The 19190-nt window shown below is 44.6% G+C and overlaps 1 protein-coding gene across 1 annotated transcript in view; it reads left to right on the forward strand.

The window, feature by feature from the left end:
* Positions 1-2353: 2353 nt before the first annotated feature.
* The window catches only part of LOC111158494 (interleukin-36 gamma-like), a 42346-nt gene continuing 25509 nt past the window's right edge, over positions 2354-19190 (forward strand). Inside the window, exons 1-3 of the mRNA XM_022520550.1 lie at positions 2354-2469; positions 4394-4522; positions 6405-6467. Of these exons, the coding sequence (XP_022376258.1) occupies positions 4444-4522; positions 6405-6467 (142 nt within the window). The 5' untranslated portion in view covers positions 2354-2469; positions 4394-4443. The remainder of the gene's footprint in view (positions 2470-4393; positions 4523-6404; positions 6468-19190) is intronic.

Consider the following 19190-nt stretch of genomic DNA (forward strand, 5'->3'; position numbering starts at 1 on the left):
CTCTTCTGGTAATGATGAACTTGGCAATTCAGGAATGAAGGTGAAATGAGGTTGTTTTCAGCTAAACAAAAACAGAGGGTGTTTACTACCATAAGATCGGCAGGAAAGGAAACTTTATTTTTTATTTTTATTTTTTAAAGATTTTATTTATTTGACAGACAGGGATCACAAGTAGGCAGAGAGGCAGGCAGAAAGAGAGGAAGGAAAGCAGGTTCCCCGCTGAGCAGAGAGCCCAATGTGGGGCTCGACCCCAGGACCCTGAGATCATGACTTGAGCCGAAGGCAGAGGCTTTAACTCACTGAGCCACCCAGGTGCCCCAGGAAAAGAAACTTTAGATAAGCACTATCCAATAGAACTTTTGAAGATGATGACAATGTTCTCTATATTTGCCATGCAGGAGCCTTTAGCTACTTGTGGCTAGTGAGCACTTGAAATGAGTCTCTAATGAGACCAATGAACTGAATTTTAAATTTTGTTCTATTTTACTTACTTTATGCTTAAATAGCCACATGTGGCTGGTAGCTACCCTATTAGACAGTGCAGCCTAAAATATATACTTCACATAAGAAGAAAATGATCCCAGATAAAAGGTATAGATATAAGAAGAAATGAAGAGTAAAGAAGTTACTAAATATATAGCCAAAAGTAAATTAACACTCATGTTATGAAATAATAATAATAGTATCTTAAAGTTTTGAAAGCATACAAAATTAAAATATATGACAGTAGAAGGCATATAAATAGAGTGAAGTTGAGGTAAATGGAGGAGTTCTGTCATTCTGGATTGTCTGGGAAGAGGATAATGTTATTCATTAACATAAGTTTTTATAATTTAAGAATACATGGGGGTATTTCTAGGATAAAGACTAAAAGAATAGAAAATAAGTGTAAAAGTATATAAATTTCAAACTAGTAGGGAGATAAATGGAATACCAAAAAATACAAAACCAAAAGAAAGCAAGAATGGGGAGAAGAAACAGAATAGGAGTAAGGAATATGAAGCACCGTAACAGTGGTAGGTTTTCAAGCCCACATGCTCTGTCATGATTTTAATACGTACATTTACTCATATTTTTACATTTCTGGAATTGGGAGGCGTATGATGGATTGTGGCATCACGTGAGTCCTACCAGGTTGCGCTAACATGTCAGAGTCAGAGGTTTTTTTTGGTCATCAGTTGAGTTTTGTGGATCATTGCTTTTTTTTTTTTTCTTCATTTTATTTTATTTTTTTCAGTGTTCCAAGATTCATTGTTTATGCCCCACACCCAGTGCTCCATGCAATACGTGCCCTTCTTAATACCCACCACCAGGCTCACCCAACCTCCCCACCCCTTCCCCTCCAAAACCCTCAGTTTGTGTCTCAGAGTCCACAGTCTCTCAGGGTTCATCTCCCCCTCTGATTTCCCCCAACTCACACATCTTTCCTTCACCCAATGTCCTCCGTGTTATTCCTTATGCTCCACAAGTAAGTGAAACCATGTGATAATTGACTCTCTCTGCTTGACACTGCCTTTTACAGTGGCAGCTGGGAGGCCGGCAGCCAGCCCCGGATCAGCACAGAATTAGGGGAGCTAAGGAATGCAGTGGGCTAGCCTAGGCCTGGCATGCTGAGAGCATACAGCGGACTGCTGTGGCGGTTGCCTGGCTCTTGTGCCATTGCTGTTGGCCCCGCTGCCATGATCTTACTTGGTCATGTGGATTTTCCTCTGAATGAACCAGCTGTTAACTGGATTTGTGAAGCACAACCATACTTGTTAACTGACAAGAGCAAATGCAATACAAAATAATAAAAAAAGCAAGTAAATTGCCAACAGGTTGTAGGGAGAAACTGGTTCTGGTGGTCTTGAACAAGGAAGGTCCCTTGGGCATGTGTTGCATGTCACCACCGAAGAAGAGTGAACAGAGATGAGGTGGACAGGAGTGTCAGTGATGTCCTGGAGTGCTCCTTAAGGAGAGCGGAAAGAAGGATATTTTTCTCTGGATTGTGGGACCCCACCTGGCTGAACTCTGGGACTGGAGTAAAGAACCAGCAGGAGAACAGACTTGGCTGCACCTCCCAGGCTCAGTGTCTGGCCTACACCCTGTGTCTCCCCTTTCCTTCTATTCATGTGCCTTTCCTATACCTTCACTGTCGAACTGGACTGGCAGCCACACAGCCTATTTCAAGTGCCTTGAAATGTGTTCAATGGATGTGGCACAGTTCTTGGCAGAGTGACACTACTCCCCAGGAATTTGTTTGTTCCCTCGGTGTGGAAAATGGCAGGCAATGGATGATGACGTAACGCCTAATAACCCAAGACGCTATTTATTACTGGGTAAAGGAATGCTGCTGTTACGTTTGCATGCACACTCCCAAACTGATTCTTCAAAGTAAGGACCAGACCTGGCCCCTCCACATCAGAGATCCCAAAGGGAGAAGACAAGCCGAGCTCCAGGAACCACAGTGCGTGGGGATCCCTGGCTCAGGTAAGGGGTACTGACTTGCGCTGAAGAGGCCAACTGACATAGATAGGGAAGCAGAGCAGGGTCTGGCCCTGCCTTTTTTCCCAGAAGCATGACTCCTGTGGATTTTCTGAATCTCTAAATATTGTCTCTGATTCCTGCCCAGACTGCCTGCTCTCAGCCCCAAGAGCAGCCTGTTGTCTTCCAGGAGCGCTTCTGCTGACAGGCAAAGCATTGCTGGAGGGCTAGGCAGACACTGAGCTTTGGAGACCTGTAAACCCTGATAACGCTATCTCTGATTTCCAGATTCTAGAGAAGACTGATTTCAGAATCTAGAAAGTACTGGTGTTCAGAAAAGAGATTTTGGAAGCCTCCGTATTTTGAGTGTTCTTAGGTGAAAAGAGATCCGACTTAGACGGCTGAATGCACTACTTCTCTAGGGAACTAACTCTCTGGAAGCCACCTGCGTTTATTTTGATGCTGGTGGCAAATTCCATAGCAGCTCACAGGGACATCCCAAGTACCTCAGTCTGTAGGTATCATTCTGTCCTCCGTCAGGACCACCATTGTCTTCATGTATCTGGGTACCTACATTTATTTCTGCCACATGTTTCTTATTCTGATATCATGTGGCTGTGAAATTCTCTGCCTTCTCAGATGCCACTAATTCCCTGTGTCCCTTGATGTATCCCCAAACTGCAAAAGCAGTTGCACTTTGTAGGTTTGGGGGAGAACCAAATAACAAATAAGTGAAACTCAGATAGTGGCTATCCATGCCCTTAAAGATCTATCAGGTGTCCCTGCCTCCGAGAGCCACTCCCCTGTCTTTCATTGTTTTTGCTGCTGAGTCCTGGAGCCCTCTCATGTCATTTTTAATTTTTGCAAAAGCATCTAGTTCCCTTTGTCTCACTCCTAAGCCCTTCTCAAAGGATTGGGTTTCCACACAGACTGCCCATCTCTGCAAACTAAAAGTGGTGTGATCCTTGAGCACTTACCTTCGGGTTTTTCATCTGTTAAATGGGAATAACAATTCTTCCCTCACTTCCCTTGCTCTGATGTCCTGAAATAATGTTGGGGAAAGTTCTTTGTGAACTGAGTGAGATGTGCCCTGCAGAATTGAGGGGTGTTTGGAAATCTCTCTCCTCTAAGCCCTCGCAGTGAAGAGCTCCTGTGTTATCTTTTCCCCAAGATATTAAGAGTTGAGCCTTCTGGGACCTTTGGAGGCTTAGTTTGCTAAGAGGCTTCAAAGAAACTGACTTTCTTTGCAAAGATTAGACTATAGCAGAGGGTCTGCAAACTTTTCCTGTAAATGTTGGGACAGTCAGTATTTTTGTGTGTGTGTTATGTTAGTCACCATACAGTACATCATTGGTTTTTGATGTAGTGTTCCATGATTCATTGTTTGAGTGTAACACCCAGTGTTCCATACAATCCATGCCCTCCTTAATACCTATCTGGTGATGGGTATTAAGGACAGTCAGCATTTTATGCTTTGCTGACCAGATGATCTGTCTTTCAAATACTCATCTCGGCTGTTAAAGGCAGAAAGCAGCCATAAACAATGTATAAAAAAGGACATGGTTGTGTTCCAATAAAACTTTATTTAAAAAAATAGGCAGTGGGACAGATTTTGACCTGTGGGCTGTAGTTTGATAGCCCCAGAACTAGAGCAATAATACACTTTGAACTCTTGATTACATTTTTATCAAATGTTGTCAAGATCCATAAAAATCATATCATGACCCACAGTTTGGAAACATTGCTTTGAAGGGCAAAAATCAAAGAAAGAGTGATAGAAGAAGCATGGTCAAGTCTTACAAAGACTTCCTGGACACAGCAAACATTTCTAAGCAGAGAACAAGGATGATGGATAATCAGCACTAGGGAAGTCCAGCAAGGTTTCCTGGGGTCAGAAGTGCCATAACTGATCTCCTTCTTGTCTACTCAGGTCCTGTCTTTCATCCCAGGCCCTTGCTGAGTCATTTCATTGTGTTAAAAATGTCATTTTTGAAGGACTTAGGTGTGAAAACGGAGTCTGAAGACCTGGGAAGAGATGAGCCCCAGTGCTGCTCAGAAGGTAAGATTTTTGCAAACATGCATACCAGGGCCAAAAATAACCCCTAAAGAAGGACCTTGCAAGTTTGCATGCAGATCTGTTCCTTCCTGTTGACTTGCATGGTAAATGACCTTTGAGAACTTCCCTAGTAAATGAATTAGATGAGAGAAATCCTTGAAGGGAAAATGAAGCTTTGCCATGGGTGCCTAGGTATATTAGGTAGTAGTAGGTAAACAGATCACCTTCACCCACAGATCTGGGGCTTTGAAGTCCTGACCAACTGGATGGTTCTGGATCATCCAAATGCATTTCTGTCTTCCCAGCCTGCTCAAGCAGAGGTGAACGCCCTGCAGTGAAAGGGCTTGTCTGAGTCTGGGGTGGGAAAATGACACCAGCTTAGGGCTTCTGAGGGCCCCGCGGAGGAAGGCACTTGGGTGTTGGCTCAAGGGGAATGAAAAGAAGAGGCTTTTAACTCAAATGACTGTCTAATGCATGGAGTGTGAATGGAGAGGCCTATAACATGACGGAAGCCCAACCCCTGAGCCTTCAACTCATATGTGACAGTGTTCCCAAACTAAAAATAGGACATTTGTCTGGCAAATGTGGATCTGCCAACAGACAGGTTTAGAACTAGCCCTGCTCCTGGAACATGGGTCATGTGATGGCCGCCGCACACATTCTGTCCCTTAGGCAGCAGGGAGTGCACACCAGGAAGGCATAAGCAGTAGACATTGTAATTACCCAACCCTGGGGAACTCCAAATGGTGACATTGAGGCCATGTCCTAATTCTGCCTCTTTGTAGGTGGCATGTGTAGAAAGGGAAGAGTCTTCTTCTGATTCCAACACAGTTCTTGAGAAGCTCTGTCTGAACCTGGCCTGGGGCAGCTCCAACTTTCCCCATTCCTACTCACCAAGGTCCAGTCCTCCTGCTTCTTAGAAGCATAGATGGTCAGAGCTGGAGGGACAGACAGGGAAAACGAGGCTCAGAGGGGTGAGAGGCGGAATTGCCTCGATCAGACATGTAGTTAGCAATACTGTGTAGAACCTTCATACCAGAGCACAAGTTTTTTCTTTTTTTTTTAAAGATTTTATTTATTTATTTGACAGACAGAAATCACAAGTAGGCAGAGAGGCAGGCAGAGAGAGAGAGGAGGAAGCAGGCTCCCCGCCGAGCAGAGAGCCCGATGCGGGGCTCGATCCCAGGACTCTGGGATCATGACCTGAGCCGAAGGCAGAGGCTTTAACCCACTGAGCCACCCAGGTGCCCCCAGAGCACAAGTTTTGAATTTTCTTCTTCCTTAGGTGCTATGTGCTCTCAATGTGCAAAGTTTGTTTGGATTATGGCCAGGGATTTCATGCAGGCAATTATCAAACTTAATGTTTTATCAGGTAGAAGCCTCCAGATAAGTCTCAGATTAATGTGGGCAATGTATATACTATACCCCTGAATTAATGCAACACATGTATTTGTTGCAAGTAAGGAAGTTCTGCATTCAGAAACCAAGTTAGCTCTATTTCATTTCCATTTCCACCATTTTTGACCAGTAAAGTTTTATTTTGTTTTTTTAGAGAGAGAGAAAGAGAGACAGAGACAGAGGTTGGAGGAAGGGCCAGTGGAAGAGGGAAAGAAAGAATCTTAGGCAGGTTTCATGGTCAGCGCAGAGCCTGACGTGGGGCTCCATCTCACAACCTTGAGTTCATGACCTGAGCTGAAATCAGGCTTAAATGACTGAGTCAGCCAGGCACCCCCAGGAAAGCTATTTTTTATGTCATTACTGTCTCTCTGCTTTAGTGTTTCTCAAAACATACAAAAAAGAAGTAAAACATTAAGTGGGCCCTGATGTTCCTAAATCCCTGGAAAATCTCAATTGTATGTGCTAACCTCACTGTCTCTGATTCCAGACTTCACCAGAAGCCTTTCGGAGCCAAACATGAACCTCCCCAAAATGAGTTCTCCCTATTCACGTAAGGCCCCTGGTTGAACTGATGAGGGTGGAGATTTGTGAGAGTGGGGATGAGGGTGATGCCACTATGTTCTCTTTGGGGAGTCAGAGGATCAGAGACGGGGGGATACCTAAGGATACTGTGATGAGGCTAAGGCTTTTCCTTTGTGGAAGTGAATCTCAGGAGGGTCAGTAAGAAAGATGAACCCTGGGTGGGCCTCTGCCTTTCCAGAGAGGCGAGGTAACACATATCTGCCAAATGGCACAGCAGAAGAAAGGTTATGAACCCGGGAAACTTCCATGTCCTCCTTCTGACCTTTGCCATGCCGCTAGCTGGCAACGGGGACCTCCTCACATAATTTATGAAAAACAGAACTTGGCCAGCAGAGGGCGCACAGGAAGCTCACACAGTAGTGCCTTGGCAGCCCTCACAGATCTAGAAGTTTCTCACAGGTTACTAGATAATCTCCTGATGATCTTAAGAAAATTCAAGTGCAGCAAATGAGGGCACCTGCCCCAAGTGACACAGGTAGAAAGGCACTGTAACATCTGTCTGCCCAAGTCAGGTGTAAGGCTCCCTGTCACCACCCCTGCAAAGGCAGAGTCTGGAGACCTCAGCCTGAGTCCCAGGTCTACAGCAGGCTTCCTTCCTCCCTGGTAAACTGGCAGTTACACACTGGGATGCTCTGTGAGGGAGGTCGTGTCAGGCACTATGGCTGCTGCCATTGCAGCTCCCACTGTTGTTTGGGAGTGGACTCCCTAGAGAAAATAATTACCAGCATGTGAAAGCCACTTACACCTCTGCTGTGGCTTTGGGAAGAAACTCTGAAGAACACATACGAGGTCAGGAATGATGTGATGTGAACTGATCCCACTAAGAGGATACCACGGGAGCCTCAGGGCACCATGATGGGAGGCCCAAGTCAGCGTGACAGGAGGGAAACCGAAGTAAAAGAAGGACAGATTCCAGAAATATTCAAGAGGCAAATGGCCCAATGCAGTGATGGAAATGCAACTTACAGAGCATGTGTAGGTGTCTCCCCAGACCAATCAGAATCTCAGGGCTCTGGGGCCCAGGCATCCATGGCCCTAAACTGTCACCCATCAGGGGATTTCCAGTGTATGGTGCTTCGCTCCTAGGTCCTTCCTGCCTTATTTCTCACCCCTGCCTTATTTCTCTTCCACTGGCCCAGCAGTGCAAGGAGCTGTCCCGCCCCAGGCATTGCTGATGCCATGTTGCCCCCATTGATAGGCTACAGGAAAGAGGGTTAAGAAGACTAAAGAATAACATGTTCTGGGTCTTTTCTATGGCTCAGATACCTGGCTAAATGTTAGTCACTTGAGTAAGCATTTTGATCTTCCCAACACGTCTGCCAGGTAGGTGCTATTATTAGCCCCTTTTCACAGATAAGAAGATTTAGAGAGATTTAGTAGCATTTCCTAGGTCCTAAATCAGTAAGTGATGGGACCTTGGATTAAACCTATCTGAAAATGGATAACCCATGTTAAATTGCTTGTTCAGAGCAAGGCAGAAAATCTGGGTGGGAGAAATCTTCAGTGGGCTGTGATGTTTGAGGTCATAGGCAGGTGGAGGCTTGGGGCTGGGACTCTCACCTGTGGGCTAGAAAGGATTGCTTGTAAAAGGGCAGTCTCAGGGAATTTAATCTGTAGCAAGAACAGGAGCACCCCAACCAGAGATTCATTTCACAGTTGGCCACTCCTACTCCCATTCAGGATCCTGGTGCAGGGTGAGGCAGGTGAAGGCAAGAGCTAGGCTATCTTGGGGATAGAAGAAGACCTCTATCCATCTTGTACTCTGCTTGGCATTGAGTTAACCTATACAGAGATGACAGCTTTAGGAGTGGTATACTCTAAGCGTTTTGGATCCCAGTTACCCCAATCAATTAAACAAAACTGAGGATCTACATCTTTGAAATGTGGGTGTTATACATTATGAAACTTGCACAAAATTAGAAAATCCAGAAGGACTAAATAAAATAGAACCGACATTTAGTGGTTCCTTCCCACATTCCAGTGGACTGTCTGGTTCACCCAACCACCACGCTCCACCCCCGTCCCCACAGACACGCACCTAGCGATGTGCTGGCAAATGTTTGACAACCAGTTCTCTGGAAATGGGGGAGTGGGAGGGAGCTCTGATATGTAGCTCTTGCCAGTTTTCATGGTGTGATGATTCCCAGCATGGCTGACTTCAGACTGCCAACATGAAGTCATTGAGCATGGATTTGGGAAGAGATGCTAGCCGTTGGCTCTTGCAAGCTGATATAAGCTTATTCCAGCACACCACTGCAGCCACTTTTCAGATCTTCATTTTAGAGCAAGAACTGGTTGACAAACTATAGCCTGTGGGCAAAAATCCAGCTCACAGTCTGTTTCGTGTAGTTTGCTAACATAGTCATGCTCATTGGTCATCTATGGCTGCCTTCAAACCATAACCATAGAGCATGTGGTTTCTTGATCTGCAAAGCCTGGAATATTTACAATATATCCCTTAACAGAAAGTTTGCCAACTCCTGCTGTAGAGGGTAGGAGACCAGAGACTTTTGGCAGCCTCTAGACATTTACCCTTGAGTCAGTCTGGTACTTGAAGTACAATTTCCATTAGACGGCTGCAATGCAAGATGGTCACAAAAGTCTACACTATTTTACTCCGCAAAAGTAACATTAGCTGTTTTAGTGGTTTTGTTTGTTTGTTTTTACTTAGCTTAGTTTGTCTTGGCAATTTTCGGTAGGAAAATACATTCTAGATTCCACCTAACCAAGACACCCAGAGCTGTTGACAACTCCCTGTTACTTCCCCACAACCCTCTTGCAGAAGGAGGTTTGTCAGGGCAGCTCCACACAGGAGCTCAAGGAAGGATCAGAGGTCAGTTGGCCCAAGGCGGCAGGACAGGCTAGGTTCTCTTTGCGGAGTGTGCGGGAGGAACCGTTTGGCAGTCCCTCATGGTGATTTCTGGTGTTTGAGGTAATGGTCATAATGCATGGGGTGATTGTCACATCAATAATCAACATAATGCTGTGAGGAGCGCAGGGTGAGGATTATTATGCTCATTTCATAGATGAGTAAACAGACTCAGAGACGAGTAACTTGACCAGTCACCCAGATTGTAAGTGGCAGACTTCCAGATGTTCTGACTCTAGTACAGAGCGATTTGCCCTGTCCCTGAGGGCTAAAAAGTGACTGTTCTTAGGAATCATCTGGGAAGGGACACCTGGGTGGCTCAGTTGGTTGGATGTCTGCCTTCAGCTCAGGTCTTGATCCCAGGGTCATGGGACCGAGTCCTGCATTGGGCTCCCTGCTCAGCGGGGAGCCTGCTTCTCCCTCTGCCTGCCGCTCCCCGTGCTTGTGCTCTCTCTCTCTGACAAATCAATAAATAAAATACAATCTTTAAAAAAAAGAAAAAAAGAATCACCTGGGAAGCTTCTGATGAATCTTGAGGGTATTGGGCTATGTGAAAAAAAGTCAGACAGAGAATGAGAAATACTGTATGTTACCTTTTTTTATGTTGAAACTAAAAAAGCTAAACTCAGAGAGACAATGTAGACTGGTGGTTACCAGGGGCTGGGGGCAGGGGAAATGGGGAGATATTTGTCAAAGGATACAAACTTCCAGTTGTAAGATTAACAAATTCTGGGGATCTGATGCACAGCATGGTGATTCTAGCTGATAATACTGTACTGTATACTTGGAAGTTGCTAAAAGAGTGTATTTTAAATGTTCTTACTATACAAAATAATTATGTGATGGTATGGAGGCATTAGCTAATGCTATGTGATAATCATTGTGGGGTATATAAATGCATCAAACCAACAGGTTGTATGCCTGAAGCTTATTTATATTTCAATCATATCTCAATAAAGCTGGAAAAAAATACAGATTCTCAGGGTTCACCCCTGAGATTCTGATCTAGGCATTCTGAGATATAACTCAGGAATCTAGCTCCCTTGTTAAAAAGCCTTAAGTAATTCTGATTCAAGTATTTCTTTCTGATCCACACTTTGAGAAACACTGCTTCCTCCCATATATTTCATTAGAAAACAGTAATGTGCTTTTGTGATTGAGAACCATTTCTGAGTGAGTGGGTGCCAGCAGCCAACTGCACTAGCATTCAATCTGGGCTGAAACGTGCGTCCCTAGGGATTGTTCCACTCCAGGGGACATGAGCTTGAACCATGGAGAAAATCCATTGCATGGCTCATCTGGTGACTGTGCACAGTTCCCAGCAGCAATGTACCCAGCAGAAGACAGTGACTGAGAGATGCTTACTTGCACAGAGCTTGCATAGTGTGGGTTGGCTTGCTGAGCCCCCTGCTAGCTGACTCACTCATTACAGAAGGGTTTGTGCCAGGCTCTGTGTTAGGTGACAAGGAGGAAAGCTGAGCAGACTCAGATGCAGACTCTTTCCTCAAGTAGCTCATGGTCTGGTGGGGAGATAGACATTAATCACACCAACAGCAAGTATGAATGGAGAAGAGGTGCCCAATGCATGATGGGCGTGGGTTGTAACCCAATCAGGAAATCAAAAGGGCTTATTTTTTTTTTTTTAAAGTTTTTTTTTTTTTTTAAAGATTTTATTTATTTATTTGAGAGAGAGACAGTGAGAGAGAGCATGAGCAAGGAGAAGGTCAGAGGGAGAAGCAGACTCCCCGTGGAGCTGGGAGCCCGATGCGGGACTCGATCCCAGAACTCCAGGATCATGACCTGAGCCGAAGGCAGTCGTCCAACCAACTGAGCCACCCAGGCATCCCAGGGCTTATTTTTTTTTAAGATTTTATGTATTTATTTGACAGAGAGAAAAATCACAAGTAGGCAGAGAGGCAGGCAGAGAGAGAGGGGGAAGCAGGCTCCTTGCTGAGCAGAGAGCCCGATGTGGGGCACGATCCCAGGACCCTGAGACCATGACCTGAGCCGAAAGCAGAGGCTTAACCCATTAAGCCATGCAGGCACCCTTCAGAAGGGCTTCTTTGGGGAAGAGACACTTGAGCAAGATCATAAGAAAGAGTAGGTACTAGTCGGCTCAAGGTCTGTTTAGGTTCTGGACAAGTTTAGTCTAGGCTCTGCTGTCTGTCTGTGAGTGGTCATAATGAGTTTCCTTTGTAGATATGAAAGAAAGCAAAGGTGGAGAAAAGGGAGAGACATGCACAGTATGGAGCCACCTGCATCTCCTTATCCAGCAGGGACGGTTTACCACACCCCAAGCTGTGGTACCCTGATACACCATTGATATGCCTTTGGGCACCTCCTTTCTTATGGTGGCACAAAGGGAAGGGACAGTGCTGTAAAGGCCCAGGGAGCTCCTGCCACCCACCACTCTTCTACTCTATCTCCTGACATGCACAAAACCCATTTTCTGACCCGACAAGTAAAACAGGTGGTGCCGGAAGGGCAATGAATAAAAATGGGCCTTGGGCACAGCCACTGCACGGGACAGCCTGTGCCTCTTCCTTGGAAATTTGGGAAGAGAAAACTGCTCTATTCTTTACATAACCCCAAAGCAGATCCTGGCCCCTGATCCACTTTCTGAAACTGTGGTCATAGCCCACATATTACCGAAGGCTGCAGAGGAGAGGAAAGGAAAGGTAAATTTCATAATGTTGGTGTGTACTAATTACTTCCTGGCTCGGTCAGCAAAATCCTTCAAGAGAAGCATAGACTCAGACCAGCTCTCGCCAGATGGCAAGCAAAGATGGAGGGAAACACTGCTTTGCTAAGGAAGGTGCTGGTCTGTAGCCTGCAGTCTAAGTTCACTGCAAATCCACCCCCTTCTTCTTCTTCTTCTTCTTCTTTTTTTTTTTTTTAACCTCTGCAGGACTAGGAAAGCCAACTGCTTATGTATAGGCCATGGAAGCTGCAAAGTGGCAGGCTTACATAGTAGATAAGATTGGGGCCCTGCATCTTTATCAAGCATGGTCCTTCAAGAATAAATATATATTTATTGCAATGTATCAGACATGGTCCCTTCAGAGTTAGGTCCAGTCAATTTGCCAGCCAGTGTCAGACTAAGGATATTAATGTTCTCATCTGAACCTATTCTGAATGACTTCAAGGCAGCTTAATGAAGTTGAGGGACCCCTTACAACACACATCAAGGGCTAAATGCCACTGTCAAACAGGAACTGTCAGTTGCTAGAGCTTCCAAAATGAGAGTAAATGCAAATAAAACACATTAAAATTAGTTAAGTACTTACATAATCATATAAAATGGAGAATGCTTGAAAACTTTGCAACCAAAAAGTAATTTTGATTATATATTCTTTTTGGGGTATAGTCAAAGTAAAAAGCAACTGAATTGTTAAATCTTGCTATTCATCCAATCACTTTAACTTTATATATTTGTCATGTTGTTTGGGACTCTAGAGCAGCAGATGAATCAAGTGAGTAAGCTAATTTTGTAAATATCAAGATTTTCAATTAGACAATAATTGTGTAGCTCACTGAATTATAAGAAAAAGGCGCAGTATTTCAGTGAACTGTTGGCTTTAGTCTTAAGATGACACAAACAGGGCTTGCCTTTATTATTATTATTATTATTTTTAAAGATTTTATTTACTTATTTGACAGAGAGAGAGAGAGATCACAAGTAGGCAGAGAGGCAGGCAGAGAGAGAGGGGGAAGCGGGCTCCTTGCTGAGCAGAGTGCGATCCCAGGACCCTGAGATCTTGCCTAAGGCAGAAGCTTTAACCCATGAGCCACCCAGCCAACCCCTTTTTTAAAATTATTAACATATAGTGTATTATTTGCTCTGGGGGTACAGGTCTGTGAATCATCAAGCTTACACATTTCACAGCACTCACCATAGCACATACCTTCCCCAATGTCCATAACCCAGCCAACCTATCCCTACACACCACCTCCCCAAACCCGGGCTCGCCTTTCTAAAGGGTACAAGGGTAAAGACCAACAACGGAACAAAAGGAGGCACCAACTTCCAGACCCCACATTTTTACCAGGCTTTCCTAGTACAGATGACAATTTCTGAGTGGGTGAGGATCCCCTAGACTTTAAGCGTTGAATCTGTTATATATGCAACCTAGAAATAAAACTGATACTCACCTCCAACATCCCTTGCTCCTAAATTTGTACCTGACTCCTGGTCCCTATTCTTATTGCCTGCCTGGCCACCACCCACACAGCACTTTAGTATCAGGAACTTGCTTTGCTTTGGACCTAAACCCAGATACTTCATGAGGGCCCTGCTCTCTGCCTTCAGGCTTCCTAGAAGAAGCAGCTTCTCCTGATTCTTTGTTACTGGTTCCTCCCACCTGTTCACAGCTGTTGCCCCCTCCTCCTCTGCTGGGGACTCATTGTCAGGGATTTGCTATACCTCTTGGGCCCCAGACCCCACTGAACCTCTCTCAGTGTACCCACAGCTGGATCAGTGTCCCCAGAATTCACCATCCACACACATCCCTTACTATAGAGCTTTTGCATCCTCCTCCTGGTGGCACAATAACCAGTATAGCCTGGCTGTATCTTGAGAAACAGAAGCACCCGGGTGAGGTTGGGCATGTTTAGGAAAGCAACAAACCCACAGGCCCTGAGATCATCCCTTCCCAGAAATTTATTTCCCTAGAACCTTATAATTAACCACACTCTACCTTTTTAAAAAAATATTTTATTTGAGAGAGAGAGAGAGAGAGAGAGAGAGCGCGCACAAGCAGAGGGAGCAGCAGAGGGAGAGGGGAAAGGAGAGGGAGAGGGAGAAGCAGGTTCCCTCAGAGCAGGGATCCCAATGCAGGGCTTGATCCCAGGATACTGGGATCATGACCTGAGCTCAAGGCAGACACTAAACTGACTGAGCCCTCAGGCTCCCCCACATGCTATTTCTTATAGCCCAAATAACATACACTTTAAAGGGATAGAGGACACTGAAAACAAAGCCCATGTGCTTGTAGGGTGAAGACAGCATGGTACAGGGAGAAGATAGGTTCTTATTTGCTATTCTTTATTGAAATACACAAATGTTAGGCATCCAGGTGGCTCAGTTGGTTAAGCGTCTACCTTCAGCTCATGTCATGATCCCAGGGTCCTGGGATAGAGCCCCGCATCTCATCGGGATTGCTAGGAGCCTGCTTCTCTCTCTCCATCTGCTGTTCCCCCTGCTTGTGCTCTCTCCCCCAATCTCTCTCAAATAAATAAATAAATAAAATATTTTTAAAAAGCAAAAAGAAACACACAAATGTTGATACAAAATGAATAAACCTTTTAGAATCTCAAAAAGAAAGAAAGAATTTTATTTGAGCCCAAGATAGATGCCTGGGAAACATGCTCTTCACAGGGAAGAAAGTGCTCCAGGGAAAGAACAGTTTTTATGGTTATATATCTTTTTACAACTTGTAAGTGCTCAAAAGACAATAGATTATGATTTAAGCAGGAATCACAGATTTTAATGTCAAGGAATGCAGGGAGTGGGAGCATTGATTGAGATCTTAAGGACAAGATGGTTTCCTTCAGGCTACCCATTCACAAAGGTGTACAATGTGTGCTCGGTGAGCCACAAATCAGGCTTTTTGTTTAAACAAAGTTTATGTACGGTCATACAGAAAGAAATATAAAATCGCTTTTAGAGAAGACCTCATCATGAAGACCACTCAGATAAGAACAAACAGGAGCTGTTTATTCAGAGTTTGCTCTAGCAAAGGAGTCAGACACCATCACTTGCATTTGGCAGTGACTCAAAGGCAGGCAGAGGAGTGGCTAAGCTGATGGTGAAGAAGGGGGAGGGCTTCAAGTGTGACTGACTAGAGTTGGTGTGGGAAGCTGGAGGTGGGTCATCCTGTGAGCTTGGTTTGAAGGGCATAGTTGGCTTTCTCTGGTTGGTCTTGGGTTGGAAGTGGAGACAAAAATAGAAAAGCTGGCAGTCATTGAACACGTCCTGATTCCGGGCCAATTGCTGTAGAGCTGAGGGTTAGAGTTCTGTTGTCAAAGAGGGTCTGTCCACTCCCATTCGCATACTGTCTCCTAATGTATTGAGATTCACACTGGTATTTTGAAATCTGAATTGAAATTTTTTTTCTTTTCCTTGATCTTTCCTTACTCCCATAGTTTTTCTGTGTATTTAGAGGTATAGAGGAAGTACCTGGAATTTGCAGCTGACTCCAAAGTGAAACAGGAACCAACCTATTCCTTGAGGGAGGTGAATGGATCCTCATTGTGCAGTGAGTTCGGTTCTTTGATGTTCTTTTTCAGAAATGCAAAAGAGAATTTATCAGGTAATCGGGCTACTTTGTGAAGGGAAGAAGGAAAGATCAGGCAGTCTTTGCCGAAGTTTGGGTTTTCAGCCTTAGCATTCAGGCTTCTCATTTCCCTGAACTGGGAGGACAGGGAACATTTCTTTTAAGATTTTATTTATTTATTTATTTGTCAGAGTGAGAGAGCGCACAAGCACAAGCAAGGGGAAAGGCAGACAGAGGGGGAAGCAGGCTCCCCACTGACCAGGGAGCCTGATGTGGGGCTCCATCCCAGGACCCTGGGACTAAGACCCGAGTCGAAGGCAGACGCTTAGCCGACTGTGCCACCCAGGCATCAGGACAGGGAACATTTCTTTCCCAATCTCTTTCTTTCAATTGCCGTGAGAGATGTTTTGGCTCTTTGACTCTATCATAGAAGGGACAGAGTTCTCCTTTAGAGACAGGCAAAAAGTAAGATTTTTCTTGATATTAGCTTTTCTGTAGTGTGAAGTTGATACATAAAAGGTGTCTGGAAAAAATCAGAAAACAGGGTCAGCTCTTGTAGTGAAAAATGATCTTTTTTTCTTTTGACATTTCTGGTACAACACCCTCTTTCATCATCAAATTCTCATAAGTGAGTTGGCCTAGGAGTCGAGAACATCTCGATTCTTGGAATTTCCCTCTCCCTGTGCCTCTAGCTCCTTCTCCCTTCCAACCCTTCCAGATAAACTTCTTTTAGATCCAGGACCTCCTTGGGCCCATTTCCTTTCACTGTTACCCACCACCACCTGTTCTTTGAGGCTGCTCCCCAAGAGGCAGCCCTTTGCCATTCCAGAGAAAAGAGGGGCTGAAGGGCCCATCGGGAGAGGGGCTTTTATACAGGCCGGGTGGGAAGTGAGAGAACGAGAACCATAAATTCATAAATAAATCATTCATAAATTCATAAATCATAAATCATAAATAAAGCAAGGTGGAGAGTCACCTGGGGTTGTGGTGCTTTTGTCTGGAATTGCTTTGAGAACCCTGCCTTCTAGAACCAGAACTTGCTGGGTTTTGTGTCTCGAATAGTGTATGTATCTAAGGTTATGGATTGGTTTTTACTCCTGAAAAATGGTACCAGAGATTATGAACAATGAACATGCCTCAGTTCACCAGCCTTGGGTCCCTACTTTGCCCACTGAACTCAGGGAATATGTGCTCCTCTCATTAGTTTTTCACCCCAACCCATTAATCCATTCATAGAGGAACTTTGGTAATTAACCACACCACTCTGGAATCAGACCGAGTTGGGGCCAAAACCCTGTCAGTCATTTACAGTCTGAACAAGTTACTAAGCTTCACCAATTTCATTTTGTTCATCAGTAAAATGAGGATAATGAAAACTAGCTTACATAGGATTGATGTGAGGTGTAAGGGGATTCAACGAAAGTTAATTATTAGTAGTAGTATTGATAATATCCAATGGAAGTTCAACATTATTATTAGTAGTAGTTGTGTTGATAATATCCCATGGAAGTTCGTTATTATTATTATTATTATTATTATTAGTAGTAGTAGTAGTAGCAGTCGTAGTTGTATTGATAACACTTTCTTCTACAACCCCTTACTGGTGGGCCCATGACATCAGCAACGCCCAGGTGGCACAGATCTCTGATGTATTGGGCACCAGCTAGGCTGATAGTGAGGACAGTGAGAGGGTGAGGATGACAGGGTGAGGCAGGAAGCACCCAGAAGCAGCAACGTTGAGTCAGAAGGGGACGGAGATGGCAGGAGTCTTAAGAAGAATGCGGAGGGGTTGTACTTGCCCTTGTGGAGCCTGTCTGAGTGGGCAGGGCCAGCTACATCAGTGGCCAGGGATCTGGATGACTATGGGCAGGGGCGGGGTGGGGTGTAGGGATTCAGTTGATCAGCCCTGCTTATGGGGGATAGGGGTATGGGACAATTCTAGATAGGTAACTTGTCCCTATGCCATCTCTGATAGGGATGACCAAACATTTATGACTGAATTCAGGCTTTGGATGGGGGAGGGTATGAGCCCACATACAGGACTGATGACTGAGTCTACATAGAACAACAGATATAAAATATGATTGTTGTGATAGATTAGCATTTATACTATATAACTATGTACAAACATAAACAAACACAACAATCTTGTTTCTGACTCCATAAACATGATACCTTTAGCAGGGAATCTATGGTTTGTACCCTCTTCTGTGTTACCCACTGATCTTAGGATCACCTGAGGAAATTTAAAATTATAGATTTGGGTCCTATCCCCAGTGACTGACTTAACTGATGTGGGGTAGTACCCAGACATTGGTATTTTTTGAAAGCTCCCAAGTGATTTTAATGTATGGCCAGGGTGAAGAGTCATTGTGCTATAGAGTTGGGCTCCTAATTGGAAACAGTTTGCACCATGAAGCGATACAGTTTCTGATAACAGTTAAGCTCCCTGCCTAGATTTTCTGATACAAGATGAGTCATGTTTACAGGTTTGTATCAGGAGAAGAACTACTTTCTTGTTCTTGTGTTTTTTCTTCTACCCTTCTAACTCCAGAGTCCTTTGGAAATCCCCTTGGGTGATGAATCTAGAAATTTAATCTCTTAGCTACTGTAGAGAGTTAAGTGTTGGCATTTGTGCCAGATCTGGTTGGGACTGGTAGGAAAACAGTACCCATAAATCCTTTTCTATCTCATCAACTTCAGCCCCCATTGGTCAGATAGAGTCCTTGCTACAAGGTTTTCTTACCTGTCTAGGACATTTGGAGGTCACATTTATCCCAATTGTTAGCTTAGAACCATGGTTCCCAAAGTGTGAGCCAAGGGGCCCCGGGTGCCTCACCATACTCACAGAGGTGCCATGGGTTATTTTAATTTTTACGGAAAACACAGACATCTGTCAGACCCATAAAAACCACTATCATTAAGTTGTTTCAAACTGACTACTTAATAAACAGACCTGACAGGCACTCCTGTCTTAGAGGCTTGGTGAAGAAATTCCTGAGACACTAAGGGCACAGTAAGTTGAGAAAGTTTGGGAACCTGTGACTTACAAGTTGAAGGTGACGTGTCTTGGGCAGAGTACTGCCTTGGGATTGGTATATCCTTTTGACAGTGCACCTAGTTGTGGGATGAAATCACATCGAGTGGGACTGAGATGTGCTAGGAGACCCTACTATATCTATCTGCCTGATAAAGAAGGAACACTCTGGGGGTACTTGGGTGGCACAGCTGGCTAAGTGTCCCACTCTTGGTTTCAGCTCAGGTCATGATCTCAGGGTCCTGAGGTCAAGCCCCACCTGGGGCTCCACCTAGAGTGGAGTCTGCTTGAGATTCTTTCTCCCTCTCCCTCTGCCCTTCCCCACCGTGCAGTCCCTCCACCCCAAGTAAATAAAGAAATAAATAAAGAAATAAAGAAATCGTAAACAAACTGAAACAAAACAAAAACAAAGGAAGGAACACTCTGATGCTTCCATAAGCAGCCAGGGAAGGATAAGGCATGGGGTCTGAGAATAGAGAGAAGCTGAAGGAAATGCAAGGAAAGGAAGGC

The sequence above is a fragment of the Enhydra lutris genome, unplaced genomic scaffold (genome assembly GCF_002288905.1).
Source record: "Enhydra lutris kenyoni isolate GAN:26980312 unplaced genomic scaffold, ASM228890v2 scaffoldscaffold59, whole genome shotgun sequence".
Lineage (NCBI taxonomy): Eukaryota > Metazoa > Chordata > Mammalia > Carnivora > Mustelidae > Enhydra > Enhydra lutris.